Raw genomic sequence first — 15423 nt, forward strand, 5'->3', positions numbered from 1 at the left:
CCTTCCAGGGCTACGCCACCTTACTGTCTGGCAGAAAAACATCGCTCAGAAGAAGCTGAATTCCAGAATCACATCACATACTCGCCTGCCTAAGCAGTGATTTTTCTGCTTGATTTTAAGCCTGCACTTGCATGGCACTGTGCTACTCAAAACATAGTTAATCCTAAATGTAATAAATAGAAGTACATTATTTTACTGCTGGGTAAGCTTTAGCAATTCCTGATCTGTATATGTTTTGAACTATAGTGACACACATCCAGTCTAATAATTTTAAAACATTTTTCTTTTTACTGTGACATGTGGTCAATTTCAGTTGATTTTCGTGTGAATTATCCCATTATCTTTTTTACAGAACACAAATTAGACACCTATTTTCAGAAATGAAAACCTTAATCCATATTTGATTTATAAGCTGCATTCAAATAGGAGAACAGAGTAGATTTTCCTAGTTCAAGATACACTTCTTCAGTGAATTTTCTCCTGAGTTCCTTTTCAGGCTTTTGTACCAGAGCTTGAAGAACAATTCTTGCAGAAACACAAACCTCTGAGTTGTTAGCAGGATAAAGGTCTGCAAGGACTTACTATGTGAGTATTTTATGTGCAAGTTAATTTTGTTGTTGAACAAGTATCTTGTGTAATTTGCGTACTTTAAATCTTTTCAGAAACTCATTTTTCTTCACATTCTCCACTGGCTTTTTCTCTTCAAAACATGCTCTTGGAGCATCCAGGACGCAGTATGAGCAGAGAAACACCCAGATCAGACGACTTCACAAGAGGGTCCCATCTCAAGCTAATTTAGCAAGCAGCGAAGTTTGGTACCTCTTCTGGGTACCTCTCTGCCTCTAGGAGACTCTGAACAACCAGCACTTTCTGTTGTGCTTTCTAATAAATATTATATTTAGGCAGGGTTTTTAAGACAGAAAAGTCTTCTTTCATCATTTATCACACACGTGGCATTGTCATACCCCAGATATTTAATTCATAAGAATACTGTAAATGAGCTTTTCAGAAAGCTAAACTCCAAGCTACATTTAATGCACATGTGCTAGAGTAGACAGACAGCGGGTGATTTAAGTAATAATAAATGACACTATGACATTTACCAATACTACAGACAGGTTCAAGGTCTAAAGATTACCCTAACTGCTTCAGGTCTCAATTAAACCATTCAAAATCTGATTTACTTATTGGGTGAAAAGGTTTTTTACCACTTATTGCTTAGCATCTTTGCTGTGAATTGAGTGTTATTTTTTTCTCTTTTCCAACAGTTTAAACATTAATTTACCATATCAGATATTCAATGGCAGTATATTCACGTCTTGAAATGGCCACTGGACTATTTGCTACAGTTGACTACAAACCTGAATAAAAACTTACCGGTGGTCCAGGAGGTCCAAGGGGACCCTTACTAGCTTCTGAACAGGAACAAGAATGAGGAAGGGCAGGACAATTTTCTTCATCTCTCTAAGGAAAGTCAAGATAGGAAGAGAATGATGTCCAAAACGTTGATTCAGAGGTTAAGAGTTTTATTAACCTGAGACATAGTGTGGGTGCCTCAAAAGCATCTACTTGATTTAGAAACACACATCTCATTGACTGTCAAGAAGACATTTTTTAAAACTTTTAACCACCCATTTCCATTAGAACATTTGTCTCAATAAAGGGGAAAGTAAGAGATAAATTCTACAGTTATTGAAAGAAGTTTCTTACCAAGCCCGGAAGCTCACAGCATTTGTCTCGATTGGCCCATGAGGTAGCACAAACAATGTCAAACATCTGTAACTGCAACTGTTTCAAAACAAGGGTGTTGTACAAAATGACTGTTAGTTGTAAGATCAGTGCAAAATGGAGCCATCAGCAAGAAAAGCTACCTTGATTCAAGCCCTCAGGCTAGACAGAGGAAAGGCTATCGACTTCGAGAAGCTAGCACCAAATATGCTAACTTAAACGATAAAAGACATTTTTTCTACTGAATGTGTGTGTTCTAACAAACTTGTCTCAACTATTAGACACTAAATGGATTGAGCAAGCTGTTCAAGGCTAAATGTCTACACCATTTGTTGGATTATTCCCACCTCCTTGATTAAATTCTTAATTTTGCCCACTGGTGCCTCCTGATACGTTTTTCTAGCAAAGGAGGCATTAAGAGTCAGGCAAAAGAGAGCTCAGCTTCTTAAAACTGTAATTCCTCTTAACTCACTGGTCTGGTGCTCAGCTTTTATCTGGGACAAGACTCTGTGGTGTATAACTTACACTGGAGCTAAGCCACAAATAATATTTATCATTTTCTTGAGTTTTATTTTACTTTAGAATATGCCCTCTCCTACCCATATTATCCCCAGGCAACGATGGTTTAAGGATGGTGAAAAGCTTGCTCAACACATGGCAATATTGGGCAGAGAAGAAAATTCCCACCACAGGTCTGGCAACATGGTTTGGGCAAAAATTTAATCTATAAGAACACACACATTTGGTAAAAATAATGGCTGCTATGTACTGAGAAACAATATACTGAACAGGATTCAGTGGTAAAACCACTTCTCTCCTTTACAGCCTTGAACTGAACAAAGGGGTCTAGAGACATGGAGCTTTCTTCTGTTACTATTTCGATTCTTTTTCCATGCCTCATTTATGTGCATATTGAATAGAGAGTGGAATGGAACAGAACATCCCATTAAATTAACCCCACATGTTAAAAAATTTGAGGAACTGCTAGAGATAGAACTCTGTCTGGGTTTGCTCCCCTCTTTATTTTCGGTGGCATTATTTTAACACTAGAATGAAGGAATGAATTTTCTTAAAACTGCATTGCTTCTAAAGCTGTTAAAATGAACTACATATGTGCACCTTCATCTTTGCCTCATTGTTTTCTTACATACAGGCAACTGTTATATTTTAAACAAAGCAATACTTTCATATATATTCTTCTTACCTGCCAGCAGATTAGCTGGTTTGTAGATATGCTGCACTACAGATGCTGACACACATGAGCTGCATCCATACTAAATGCCTTAGGCAGCTGAAGTGCAGCATGAAGGCAGCTTTTGGCCCCTTGGTTTGGCTCCACAAAGGTCTACCCTGAGTTCAGCAAGTCTGTGTCCCTTGCTTATGTCATATGCAGACTGGCTCCACGTGGAGCTGCTTAGATGCCTCCTTGCTACACATCCCAAAGCTACTAATTCCAGGAAGACTCATAAGCTTGAGCACAGGGTATTTAAACATACATGAACATAGTGCTCTGGGAGTCAGAATGGCTCTGGGCATTTGCATAATGCTACACTTAAGCAAACAAGACATCCCAGAAAAGGTTGTGCAGAAAGAAACGGGTTTGGAAGTAAGTTGTATTGCCATTTTTTTCCATAACCCAGTTTACCCAAAGCTATTCTGTTATCTTGAACAACAGAAGGTTAAGAGTAATGGCTAAAATTATGCAGTCCTGCATAGGCAGGATATATATGCATCCATTTTTCTGGATTAGGCAACCTAGAGATCCATAGTGACAAAGCTTGTTCGTGTAAAATACAGAGCAAAATAGACATTCTCTGAATCGCTGTATTCACCATCCAAATGTTGAATGACTCAGTATTCTTATGTTATTATGTGGGTTGCTCTGACTCAAGCTAAACAACTAAACAAAGCTTTCTTTGCTACCGTTAAACACTGATTCATAATTCTCTGTATTCATAGCGATTTTGCTTTCTAAGTATCCCGTCCTGCAAGCAGAACCAGTAAGATGGAAAAGTCTGCCCATTCTCCCCTGATCAGGCTACAGTTCTGCAAAGATTTCTCAAGAGCAGAACACATCACACATTGCTTTTTTAACAGCACGTGGAGGTAAACAGATTAAATTCAAATGAAAAGGAAACTTCAGTAAAGAGAAGGTTTGCAAATTATAAATAAACAATGTTTTAAAGCTAGACTTTTCATTAAATCCTGCTGCAGGAATAGAGAACATTACTTGCTGCATGTCACAGTCAGGTTTCATTGTTCTAAGCGGCTGGAGTGCCTAATCCAGAGACACCTCACTATTAAGGGATGTTAAAAGGGTATAACACCTTCAGTCTAATCCTCTTTTTGTCCTATCTATCTCTGTTTCTGCCTATTCATTGAACTGTTGCACACCATACATATTGATGGGGAAAAAACCCAAACAATTATATTCCCAGAAATTAAATCATTTTGCAAAATTCAAGTGATTGCACTGGATTCTGTCAATGTTAAACTGTGCCTTGTGAATTCAGAACAAAACATGCCCAGTTTTATTCCACAATAATTGCTTGCCTGTTTCTATTGTATGTAATAAGCATCTCTAACACTAAGATTAAAGCATTTCATGAAAATACAACTAATGAAAAAAGATCTTTACAGAGCTATCAACAAATTTGAGTTTTCATGTCAATTCAAAACATTTTTTCAGAATGTTTTGCAAAAAGGAACTTTTGCTGTTTCATGCCTTTATGAGCCTCTTAAAACTATGAAGAGACTGGAATCGACTAAATCCCAGAATTCTGTTTCCAGCAGTGGCACAAGTGGTATGTAATGAAGCACAAGGGTATAAGTGACACTCCTACCATACAGCCTACTATTTTCCAATGACTTTCAGATCAGGGATTTCCTGCCCCAGATTTAACAACCAATATTTCCCTTTTATTCATTTATCCAGGCTTTCCTACAATCTATATAAGTATTTAGCACCCACAAAAGTCTGTGGCAAGAAGCTGCACTGATCTATCTACCTTTTGTGAGAAGAACCTCTAGCTTGCCTCCTACTAGCTTCTTTTGATGTCCTCTAATTTTTGGAACAGAGGAAACCAACTCATTCATGTTTAAATGTGACTGTTCACACAAGTTCTACTCAATATGAAAAAAAAGTGCAGAATGGAAACTTGAAAGAATGGTATTTGGGCGCTTTCTTGACTTGCTTGTAATTTGGTATATATGGCAATACTCAAAGGCAGCTGAACAGTACTATGGAGCAAAGAATTTTCATCTTCAGCTACACATTTGTAGCCTTACATCAGTTTTACAGTTCATTTGAACAAACCCAAATTTTTCAGTGAGTGGGCAGTCTGACTTATCTTTTATAGATTCCTGGGTTCTAACAAAAGACACCATTTCTTTCCACTTCTTTACAAAGCCTTCTCTAATTCCAAGATCTCCTAAGTCTGCCTTTTTCTGTTTCTATTGGAATGTGACTACAAAGGTTTCTCTGTGTAATTGTCTTTACAGGCTTCATATAATTATTATCCATAAGTTTGAGGCCTCAAGGGTCTTTTTTTGTACACAGAGATATATTCTGAGGGCTTATTTATTACTAAACCAGAATATTTCCATATAGTAACAAATAAATACAGTTTTGAAACCTCATTCTTATTCCAATCAAGCCCTGAGTTCAAGGTTCACATTCTCTGGCAACCTCATTCTAGGATCACGGAAGTTCAAAGAAAATTAGCAAACCATACTGCATGGCAAAGAAACCTTCCTAAGAACATCACCAGACTGTCAATTCTTCTTCTAAACTAAATCTACCTGAAAAATCCAAATAAACTTTCTTAATGACATTGGAAACAAAACGGAAAGGCTCCCATAGGTTGCCGTGCAAACAGGATGATCAATTACTGCTTCTAGGAAAATAACTTCAGAGGAATTAGAATGTACTTAATCTTGGGGGAGATCTTTCATATTTAAAATATTTTAGAATATAAAAAGAACTGGATATAGTAAGACAGGGCTTTTGGGGATCATCTGTGTTAAACTAGTTCAATTATTTAATAAACAGACAGTGACCTAGAAGGCAAACTTTGTTAGAATAACAGGGAATGAATAAGAGACATGTGGAATAATTATCACTCAAAACAAAGTTTAAATGATTCCAGACAAGGAAGTTCTACATTGTATTACTCTATGTAATAAAGTTTTGAGCACAAGTCATATCTGAATGTATTGACTATGCTCACATATGTGTTTGAGAATGACATTTGGACAATGATGATCTGGTGATTTCCTTTTAAAATAATCAAAAATAGATTTTGCCCAAGTTGAGAACTATTGCAGGGTTTTGCAGAATTCCTGAAATGCTGGAACTTTGCTGTTTCAAATATGAGTTCACTGTGCTTCAACTTAAAACTAACTGCAAAGATGCCAAACACTTGTTTTTTAGGATATTTTAAATGTTTTAAAGCGTTGCTTTTGTTCTACTCACTGGTGCAGAGTTGTCTCTTGGTCCTCTGGATCTGACCATTCTCCCCAGCACTTCTATGCCATCAGAACTAATATTTCCTGCTGCATTAATGGTCTTCTCTCCCACTTCCTTGCAGTCAATAATTATTTTGGCCGTAGTCTTGCTGATAACAACATGCAACTAAGCAAAAGAAAAGATGCTCTAACATACAAAGGAGCACATAGGATATATTAAATTACTGGGGAAAAGAGGGGGGGAGGGGAGGGGGCCATTTTTTAAAACAAAGTCCAAATTCCATGTTTGCCAATAAAACTCAGAAAATAATCCATAGCAAATCATCTAGATGACCTCTAGAAGTCCCTTTCAAACTGAATTATTCTTTGACTCTAAACTGTTTAAGGAATTTAGTTCATTTTTCTACTTACAGAACATCTGCATACAAAATGACACCTTACGTATTTTTTCCAGCAAGAAAATATTTTATTCCTGACAAAAAATCTACACAATTTCATCTATCACTCAGATCCCAAAGAACCTTTGATTTATGTGGTCATTAATAACTCCTGGGCCTTGTATGATCCTGCTATATAGCATTGGATTTCACCAATGCATCCTTTATAGCCATTTGCAAAAGCCAAAACTAAGCAGTAAAGTTTATTCTGCAAATTACATACTAACCACTCAGCACTTTCACAGTGAAGTTTTTACACTGAAAGAAACCAAATCACATCAAACACAGTGCAGAGCAGCAGAGCACAACTATGAAGTTAACTAATGACTTCACTCACACTCTCTTGTCCATCTCTGGCGCAGCAAAGACATGTCCAGCAGAGAGAACAGTCCTACCACAATTGTTCTGTCATGAGCAAACTCTCAGTTAAGCAAAGGAAAGAATAATCTGGGGTGGGGTGGGAAACCAGATGAAGAGCTGGTAGAAATGCGGTATCTTCTCTATACCAGTACACTAGAGTGGAGATCAGAGGCCAAGATGAGAGAAATCCAGGAGGAAGTCTTGCTCTGTTTGGGCTCAGGTGGAACTGAGTAACAGAAAAGCTGCTATGCCTTTCAAGAAGAATCATAATTCAAAGTTCAGAAAAAGAGGAGAATTTGTTCAAGTGTCATATATTTTTCCAAAGCACAATTTAAGAGAATCAGAATTAGATCCTAGCTCTGATCTACTCTCCCTTTCTTGGTCTGTCAATTGAAAAGGAAGTACAGAAAAGTTAAGCTCTGTAAATACTATCCCTCAATCCACAGTCTCCTTTTTTTGATTTAGGTGAGATACAAACATCAGGAATAAAAGTGAACAACAAAAGCACCTTCCACAACAAATATGTGCTACAATCCCAGCACTACTTCATCTGCTTTCAAAAAGTATGTTACAAGTTCTCTAACAGCCAAGAAGTGTTTGACATGGCACAGCCCTTGAAATATGTTTAAAAATAAAAATTCTGGTCAAAAAAAGGTAATTTTTTTTTGCTGGACATTTTCTTTCCATTATGAGTAACATTTCTAATCCAAACCTTAAAAGGAAAAGCCAATTTATTTCCAAATTACTTTTCAAGGCAAGTATTTTTAATCAGGTCTAAAATACAGGCACAAAGCAGAAGATGAACATCGATCACATCAGCTTCATCAGAGAAACTATGATTTGCTTAATGTCAATTCAATATTGCAAAGACTTGGACAGTCTGGTGGATGATTCTGAATATGCAAAACATTTTTTTCAGCAGCAGTTGACCACATGAAAGAAGACCTCGAAGCATGAAAAACTCCCAAACCTTTATTCAGAGAGCTCTTTTTTTCCCTGTTACCATTACTAACCTTATGAAAACTCCCATAAAAAATCTTCCTTATTTCAGGACCTTCAAAAGTCACAGTTTGAAAATCTCCTTTGTAGTCGTAGTTAAAGAAAGTCAGAGTTTTACCACCATCTGTGCAAGAATAAAAATAAGGGCTCTGTGTTAGAGGAAGTAAAGGCCTCGTACATTATTTGAGAGTCAATTTTGTGTTTAATGAAGATAACCAAAGACGTCACATCAAATGTTAGTAAAACACATTCATAAGTGATACACTGACCTGAAAGTAACAACCTATTTCAAAGAAATGCTCTTTCCTGGTTTGACAGGAAGATTGGACCAATAGTTGGGAGTCTACCTCACCCCTGTCTACCTGTCCTACTCTCTCAGTAGTTCTCTGTGGGACCTGGACAAGAAAGGTAGGCAAGGATCCTCAAGCTAGCTAAATGCTTAATTCCCACCTATTTCAAGGTGACATATCTAAAAAAGTCTAGGAAAGATAGAAAGATGAGTACTAGCACACCTCTTTTAAAACTGGCAACTATGAAGAACAGCTATCTTAGAATCTACATCTTCTTAATAATAAATACGGAAACCTTCTAAATCATAATCCTTATTTTACAGTTGTAGAAGTCAAATCAAGTAGAGATGAAAAGAGTCATCAAGAGTTCAAGTCTCTAGCTCTAAGTCTGCACCAGACTGCATTGCCTCTGCATATACCATCAGGTCAGTACCACTGGCATATATCAGAATAGTTTCTACTAGAATCAGATTGAGACCAGTGGAAATTTTAAGAGCAAGTGAGTACCTCCCTTACATTATTTTACATCTGGTACAGCTCTTTGGATTTCAGCATCATTCCTCCCAGTTGAGAGCATTGTACTCAAAATTTGACTCTAACTCCAAATTAAACTCAGTTAAATTGAATCTAAAAAACATCCATTGGAGACTATCACTATCCAGATTCAGGTGGTTGCTCTGGCAGCAGATTAAAACAGTGGCAATAATACAGAGACAGAATAATACTAGAGACAGAATGAATAATCCGTACAGTTGAAGAAAAAGTCGCTGATAAAGCACAAAATACCTACTATCTAAAATAACTCCAACCAGTGGTTCGTATCCTTCATTTAAAATCTCCCAAAGAGCAAATGGCTCCTGAGGTGTGTCAGGGAGTATGCGGAAGAGAAACGTAATGGTGTAATCAGAAGGGAGACCTTCAGGATGCAAATACCTGGAAGAGAAATAGTGTCTTTTAAACTGAAACAGACATTAAATCTGATGATTTACTCACCAGATGTTCACTTAAGATACTTTCTATTACTCTGTAAATTTATTTGGAAATCAAGACTGAAAAGCAATTTGAAAAAGTGTTTGCAAAATCTACTCAACTTGCTAAGTATCAAAAGAATTCTTATGAAGAAAGGAGATTTTCCCCCTGAAATTTACAAAATTGCCCTTAATTATTAATTTTTTTAAAATTTTTAAGATCCTATCAGAGATCCATTTGAAATAAAGCTGAAATTAATTATATTAAAAGCTTTTAAAAAACAGTTGCCACTTGCAAGACCTTTGCTATTGTCTGGTTTGACAGGCAATGAAAATAGAAATTGCTTGGAAGACCAATCTCAATAGACATGTCCTTTGTCATTAAACCATTACTGATCGATTAAAATTAGGAGTGACAGACACTGTAACAGGAAGCTTTATAAATAATAGGGAATTGAATTTATACATTTCAAAGCCAATGTAGAAGAAAGTGAAGTCAAAACAGATCACACAAATTCAAAATATAATCTCCTAGAATTTTTGCAGAAGACAGAGGTAGTTTATGATATAAAAGAGCTATGCTATTTTATGTCATTTCCTAAAATTTGCTACTTCGTACTTGCACTTTAACTTAACCTTTCATTGTGAAATCCCAAAGTGGGCCATATGGATGGGTGTCTGAAATGACTGACTAGTCAGATTACTTAAAATCATAGTAAAGGGATCTGAAAGAAGCCTAACGTGATTATTTAATTAATTTCTTTTCCCCAAAATATGTTCCATTCCTTCTAAAGTGTTTCTGGCACATACAAAATGCATAGATATGAATCATGCTGGCAAATGAGTTAAGTGGTACATAAGCAACGTACTCTGCACAGAAACTGTAGCTGATCAAACATGATATTACACTGCACATTTCCCATTGAGATAATAGAGTGGGAACTCAATAAGTGTAAGTAAAAAGGCTTACAATATGCCCATTGTGAAAAGAATGAAAGAAAATTCAATAAGCAGGGTGGGGCGAACACAAAGGATAACAACATTAACAACATTCAGCACATAGATGTGATGACAAAAAAAAGCACTATTATTCAGACATACCTGTAGATTGTCAAGAAAAAGGTATTCTCTGAACCATGAAAGGAAGTGAAAGCCTAATGAAGCAGTAAGATTGGACTGGAGCAGCAAATAGAGAAGAGCATGTAAATGCAGCAGATCCAGTAAGAAAGAAGCAGAAAGGGAAAAAGAAGCGAGAAATGTTAATCCCTGGAAATTTCAGCCCATCTAGACCAAGGAAGAAACTAAACATGCAGAATGTGAAACAGCTCCAAGAAGTACAGCCTCAACTGGGATATGACAGGATAATCACACAAAGACTAAAATCTAATGTAAACCTTAAAAGTAATTTCCCACTGTTTTTCTTTCTATCTCAGCTAAAGAACACTTTTTGTTGTATCTTCCCATATTTAATCCTGCAGGGCCACTGCTTTTCTCTGGTGCCGCTTACTGCAAAGTGGTGGATTGGACTGAGAGGGACCACACACAACATACACTCTGTTTATAGAAAAAAATGGAGATTTTCTATCACTTCCTTTCTGAGGAATGACTGTAAAAATTCAGTCAGAGGTTTCTTCATCATCTCCTCCATTTCTCCCCCAGGACATAGTCTTTGTGACTGAACTATGTCCTGCCTCCCAGGAAGGTACTAGGCAGTGCTCACATAGACTCATTTCAGAATAAGGAGATAATCTTAGTCTACAATCAGACAAATGGACACAGATTGAAGTAAAAGTGTCAGAGAACATCTAAAGTAGGTTCTCATTCTGACCCCTGCTTCAAAGACATTCTGAACTCTCTCAGACTTCAGCCTGCATTCCAGAGGCACCTTTCACAAAGTACTAAATGCCAGAATCTGCCCAGGCATAAGACAGCATGAAATTTCCTAGGTGCTAAACTGGCACAAGCCTGAAACTGGCTTATGTCAGAAACCCAAAAGAGCCAGTGGGTTTACCTAGTGCTGTTTTTGAATGAAACTGATTGAAGACTTGGGACACTAAACACTGTAGCATCTCTGCTCTTCTGACATGAAAATACTGGCCCCTGAAATGAATTTCCTGCACTGGACAATTATCTTCATGTATTTTATGAATATGATTCTACAATTCTAACACATATACATTAATACGTACTTGGTAGGCTGGGATACCAGGGCATCCTTGTGTAGTCTGTAGCATGGGTAAACATTAAATGTACCAGGTTCCATTGAAACCCCTTCCACAGCTGAAAACTCCTTTTCAACCAAACCAAACATTTCCATCATTTTAAATCCTGGAAGGTACCAAAATATACATTCTATTAATTTAAATTAATGCTGCATTACAGGAAATAAAAAAGAGGGAAAATCCAGTTGCATCAAAGAGTTTCATTCACCATCTGTTTAACAGCTGTTTGCAAAAAGGGAAACATATTGCCTAGTATTGTGAAAATCAGGTAATGAAAATGATTCCATAAACCAGGAACAAAAATGAACACAAAAATATCATACCTGCAAAATTGTTGCCATCTTTAACTACCAATGGGCAGGCTGGAAAAGAAGGAAAGATATATTTAAGGATACAAGAGATGCCCAATTGGGTTAGAGCAATAATCCACTCAGCCCTGTACTTTATCCCCAACAGTATCAAAAGGAGATGCTGTTCAGGAAGGGCATGCAAACCTGGCCACTTCCTACTCCATTCAGATGATCCTCCTCAGGATCCACAAGGGTTATAGCAAAGATATTAAAGGGTACATCCCTGTGTGTTCCATATTATATTATTTATGGATCTGTTGTCCATGAATTCGTCTAATCCTTCTATGAACCTGCCTTCACAACCTCTTGTGACAGCAAATTCATTGCCTGCTGCATAAAAAAAAAGTATCTTTTATACTGGGTTTTAACCTAGTTCTGTACTTAGGACCTTTTCCAAGCTAACTCCATCTCAAGTTCAGTTACTTTAGCTGGCATTCTCTGCCACGATAGCTTTCATGAGCAACAGAGACCAGGATTACAGACAGTCCTTAAGATATGTGCACACATTTTAAATAGCTGTAAATCTGGTTTATATTTTCCTTGTGGCAGGGAAGAAAGCACACTAATCTCTTCCCAGAAAGGTGTCCTGGGGAATGAATAAACCTAGAGGCAGGGTGTCAAATATGGCACCCCAGGATACTCATAATTAGAGATTACTTTTGGAATAGAAGAACAAGTAATCAATAAATGCTACTGATGAGTATTCTCAATGTTCAGCATTCTCTCCACTATTTAACAGAGAGTTTATGGTCAAATCCAAAGAATTAGTGGGACACAAGCAACATATTTGTGATCACCAGCTTTGATAACTCATAAGACTCATGATAACTCACAGTCCTATGCACAAGGACTCCTTACAATCTCAAATGATTTACATAAGCTACACACTGCCTACTTCCTGGCTGATATATAAAAAAACATATTGAGGGCAAACACCTAAAACCATGTGAATTATTGACCTCTAACCACCAGGTGTTGTTCCAGAATGTCTTTCCCTTCATTTTCATAAAAAGTCTTTCCTAAGTGTGATGTTTTCACAGATTTCAAGGAGTTTGGATATGGTTTATGCTTTTCCTTAGGCTACAACTCTTCTACTTTCTCTGATAATACAAACATTATTAGCTGCCCATTAATATATTAACCATGTGATTTGAGTAATAATGAATGTAGCCAACTGTATTCTTACAGATTGTTGAAGTAACCTAGAAAATAAAATATATTTAACTTTTTATTACTAAATTCTGAGCCATTACAGTGTTTCGTATCTAAAGTAAGTTTTTTACAACCACTGGCTGTGTTCCTAATTTGTAGCAACCAACCATTAATTGTTTTGAAGTCTAAAAGCCTTCATTTCCTTAAACTTTTATGGAAATAACAGTAGAGTTATATCATCTGCAGTAAATGATGTTAAAAGGATCGAAAATACCTTTTAATAGAAAATTAATAGCTACAAACAGCCCAATAATTGGCACTTAGTTTAGAAGCAAGGATAAGTCAAAATGGCTAACTTGCTGATGCAGTTTCACAAACAAAAGTGATCAGCTCATCTTCAATCTTTGTAAAGGCATCAAAGTCATCCACAAAGAAGACATGTCTTTCACTGGGCTTACTCCCAATATTAACTAACTCTGAATAGTCAGCATCAGCTATTCCAATAGCGAAAAAGGTGAAACCTGTAAAACAAAAAAGAACACTCGTGTGAGTTATTCATTTATGGAGTGGAAATACAATATGAACACAACTGTATTTGCACTGGCTCTTTTCCTGATTAAATACAAGGTGGAAATATTATTATTATTACAAGTTCATGCATCTATTTAATCTAAAATAAATGTAATACATTCTCTGTGAGATATTTCTTTTGGCTATTTATGCTTAATGAGTTAATAAGTTAAAGCTTAAGTGTTTTCTTGAAGACGTGATTATTCAGTAGTCTAAAGTTTTAGCATATGTTCAAATGTTTTTCTAATTTAATGCTATACTGTATTGCACACAAAAATATCCATGTATCAAGTATATCATAAATACAAAGCACAGAAATTAATTTCATATAGGACTTTTATGGATTTTGTTCAGTGGCAGATATTAATCAGAGTTTTCTAGCCACTGCTGCCTCATGAGTGAACACCAATATAAATGCATTCTCATTTCATCAGTGACTTAACTGCACTGGTTGAATCTGTTCTATATACTCTACATTAATATATTTAGAAATTTGACCCTGACTTCAAAGATTTTGGTGAAATGGAAATTGTATCCTGTATGTTTGGGGAGCAGTAAACTAGCTAAAAATTTTTCAACACTTTCCTTTCCACAAAAGATAAAGAAAAAAACTGTCTACATGAGGCTGAATATTGTTAATGGACATTGTGCTTTTGCATGGCTCACTCCCAAATTTACTCAAGTCAAGCAATACTGCCTTTAAGTCTGAATGAGGCCCGGGGTGTTCATCACCTTCTGCAGAGCTTTTAGCTTAACAGAACTTTGACTTGTATATTTGTATGAATATTGCCATGTTTCATCCAAGATCAGCACCTCTTCATGCCAGTCCCTGTCATAGATGCAAGTCAGTACTTGCTCCAACTTATGAGCAGTCTAAACATACAGCATGCACAAAAGGAAATGGGAGAAAGGAAGTCATTTGCTCAAGATGGCATGTTCCAGACAGCAACTGAACTCCTCTCAAGCTCATTGCCAGTCTAATAGTTAAATAAGCAACTGCAAGACTTACCTGACTGTTGAACATTTTTTTTCAGCTCAGACATAATCTCCAATTTATTCACAAACACAAGGTTTTCTTGATTGCTACTTAAAACAAGTTATGCATGCTCTACTATATTGTGATTTTACTTATGAAGGCACTGCACTCAGCATCTAGCAGTAGTACAAGCAGGCAGCCAAGATCAGTGATTGAACTGGGTTTCAGGAATCACTAATATACCTTGCTAACTTCATAGCTGTCAAAATCTGAAGGCAAATAAAAGAGCACAAATCTAATTTCTCATTAGATCTCACATTAAAAGAATGGCAGCTTTTTCTCTTCCATCCTTTAATTTTGTTCCATGTGGCACACTGTGGCTTTAGGATTTTGACACAAGCCTCAGTATGAGACATTTCTACAACAACTAACCCAGTTCTTATGCTTAGACTCACAACACTGTGTGGCTGCTTAAAGCTCTAAAACTGGTGCTTTACAAAAAGTTTTTAAAGGTAATTAGTGTAACATGAGAGCAGATCAGAATCAGTAAAAGAACATATGAAAGAATTTTGAAAGGATCTCTTGTATAGAGAATAAACCAATTTGGTTTACTGGTAACCACAAGGCTACACTTCACAGATGTTGGCCCAGATTCTCAGGATCATGTCCCCTAAATTATTCATCATGGGAACAGTTCCATTGACTACTACATAATTTTAATGCTGCTGCCAAAATGAAAAATAATAGCATTAATCACACACACACAAATCCAGAATCGAACCATATCCTACTCAGATTCTGAGCTTCTCTCTGCTTTCTTAAAAATTGGAAATTTTAATGGAACAAAAGCTACCCTTATCTAATGCCCACACTTATGTAGTTATAATTAATGAGAAAAAGGAAA

The 15423-nt window shown here is 36.5% G+C and overlaps 1 protein-coding gene across 1 annotated transcript in view; it reads right to left on the bottom strand.

Annotated features, from left to right (window-relative positions):
• Positions 1-15423, bottom strand: part of COL14A1 (collagen, type XIV, alpha 1) — a 109498-nt gene that overhangs the window by 29438 nt on the left and 64637 nt on the right. Inside the window, exons 28-35 of the mRNA XM_010011105.1 lie at positions 13330-13494; positions 11795-11833; positions 11439-11577; positions 9072-9214; positions 8006-8115; positions 6203-6361; positions 1711-1788; positions 1378-1464 (exon numbers count right to left, since the gene is read on the bottom strand). Coding sequence (XP_010009407.1) covers positions 1378-1464; positions 1711-1788; positions 6203-6361; positions 8006-8115; positions 9072-9214; positions 11439-11577; positions 11795-11833; positions 13330-13494 — 920 coding nt within the window. The remainder of the gene's footprint in view (positions 1-1377; positions 1465-1710; positions 1789-6202; positions 6362-8005; positions 8116-9071; positions 9215-11438; positions 11578-11794; positions 11834-13329; positions 13495-15423) is intronic.

The sequence above is a fragment of the Nestor notabilis genome, unplaced genomic scaffold (assembly GCF_000696875.1).
Source record: "Nestor notabilis isolate BGI_N333 unplaced genomic scaffold, ASM69687v1 scaffold10130, whole genome shotgun sequence".
Lineage (NCBI taxonomy): Eukaryota > Metazoa > Chordata > Aves > Psittaciformes > Psittacidae > Nestor > Nestor notabilis.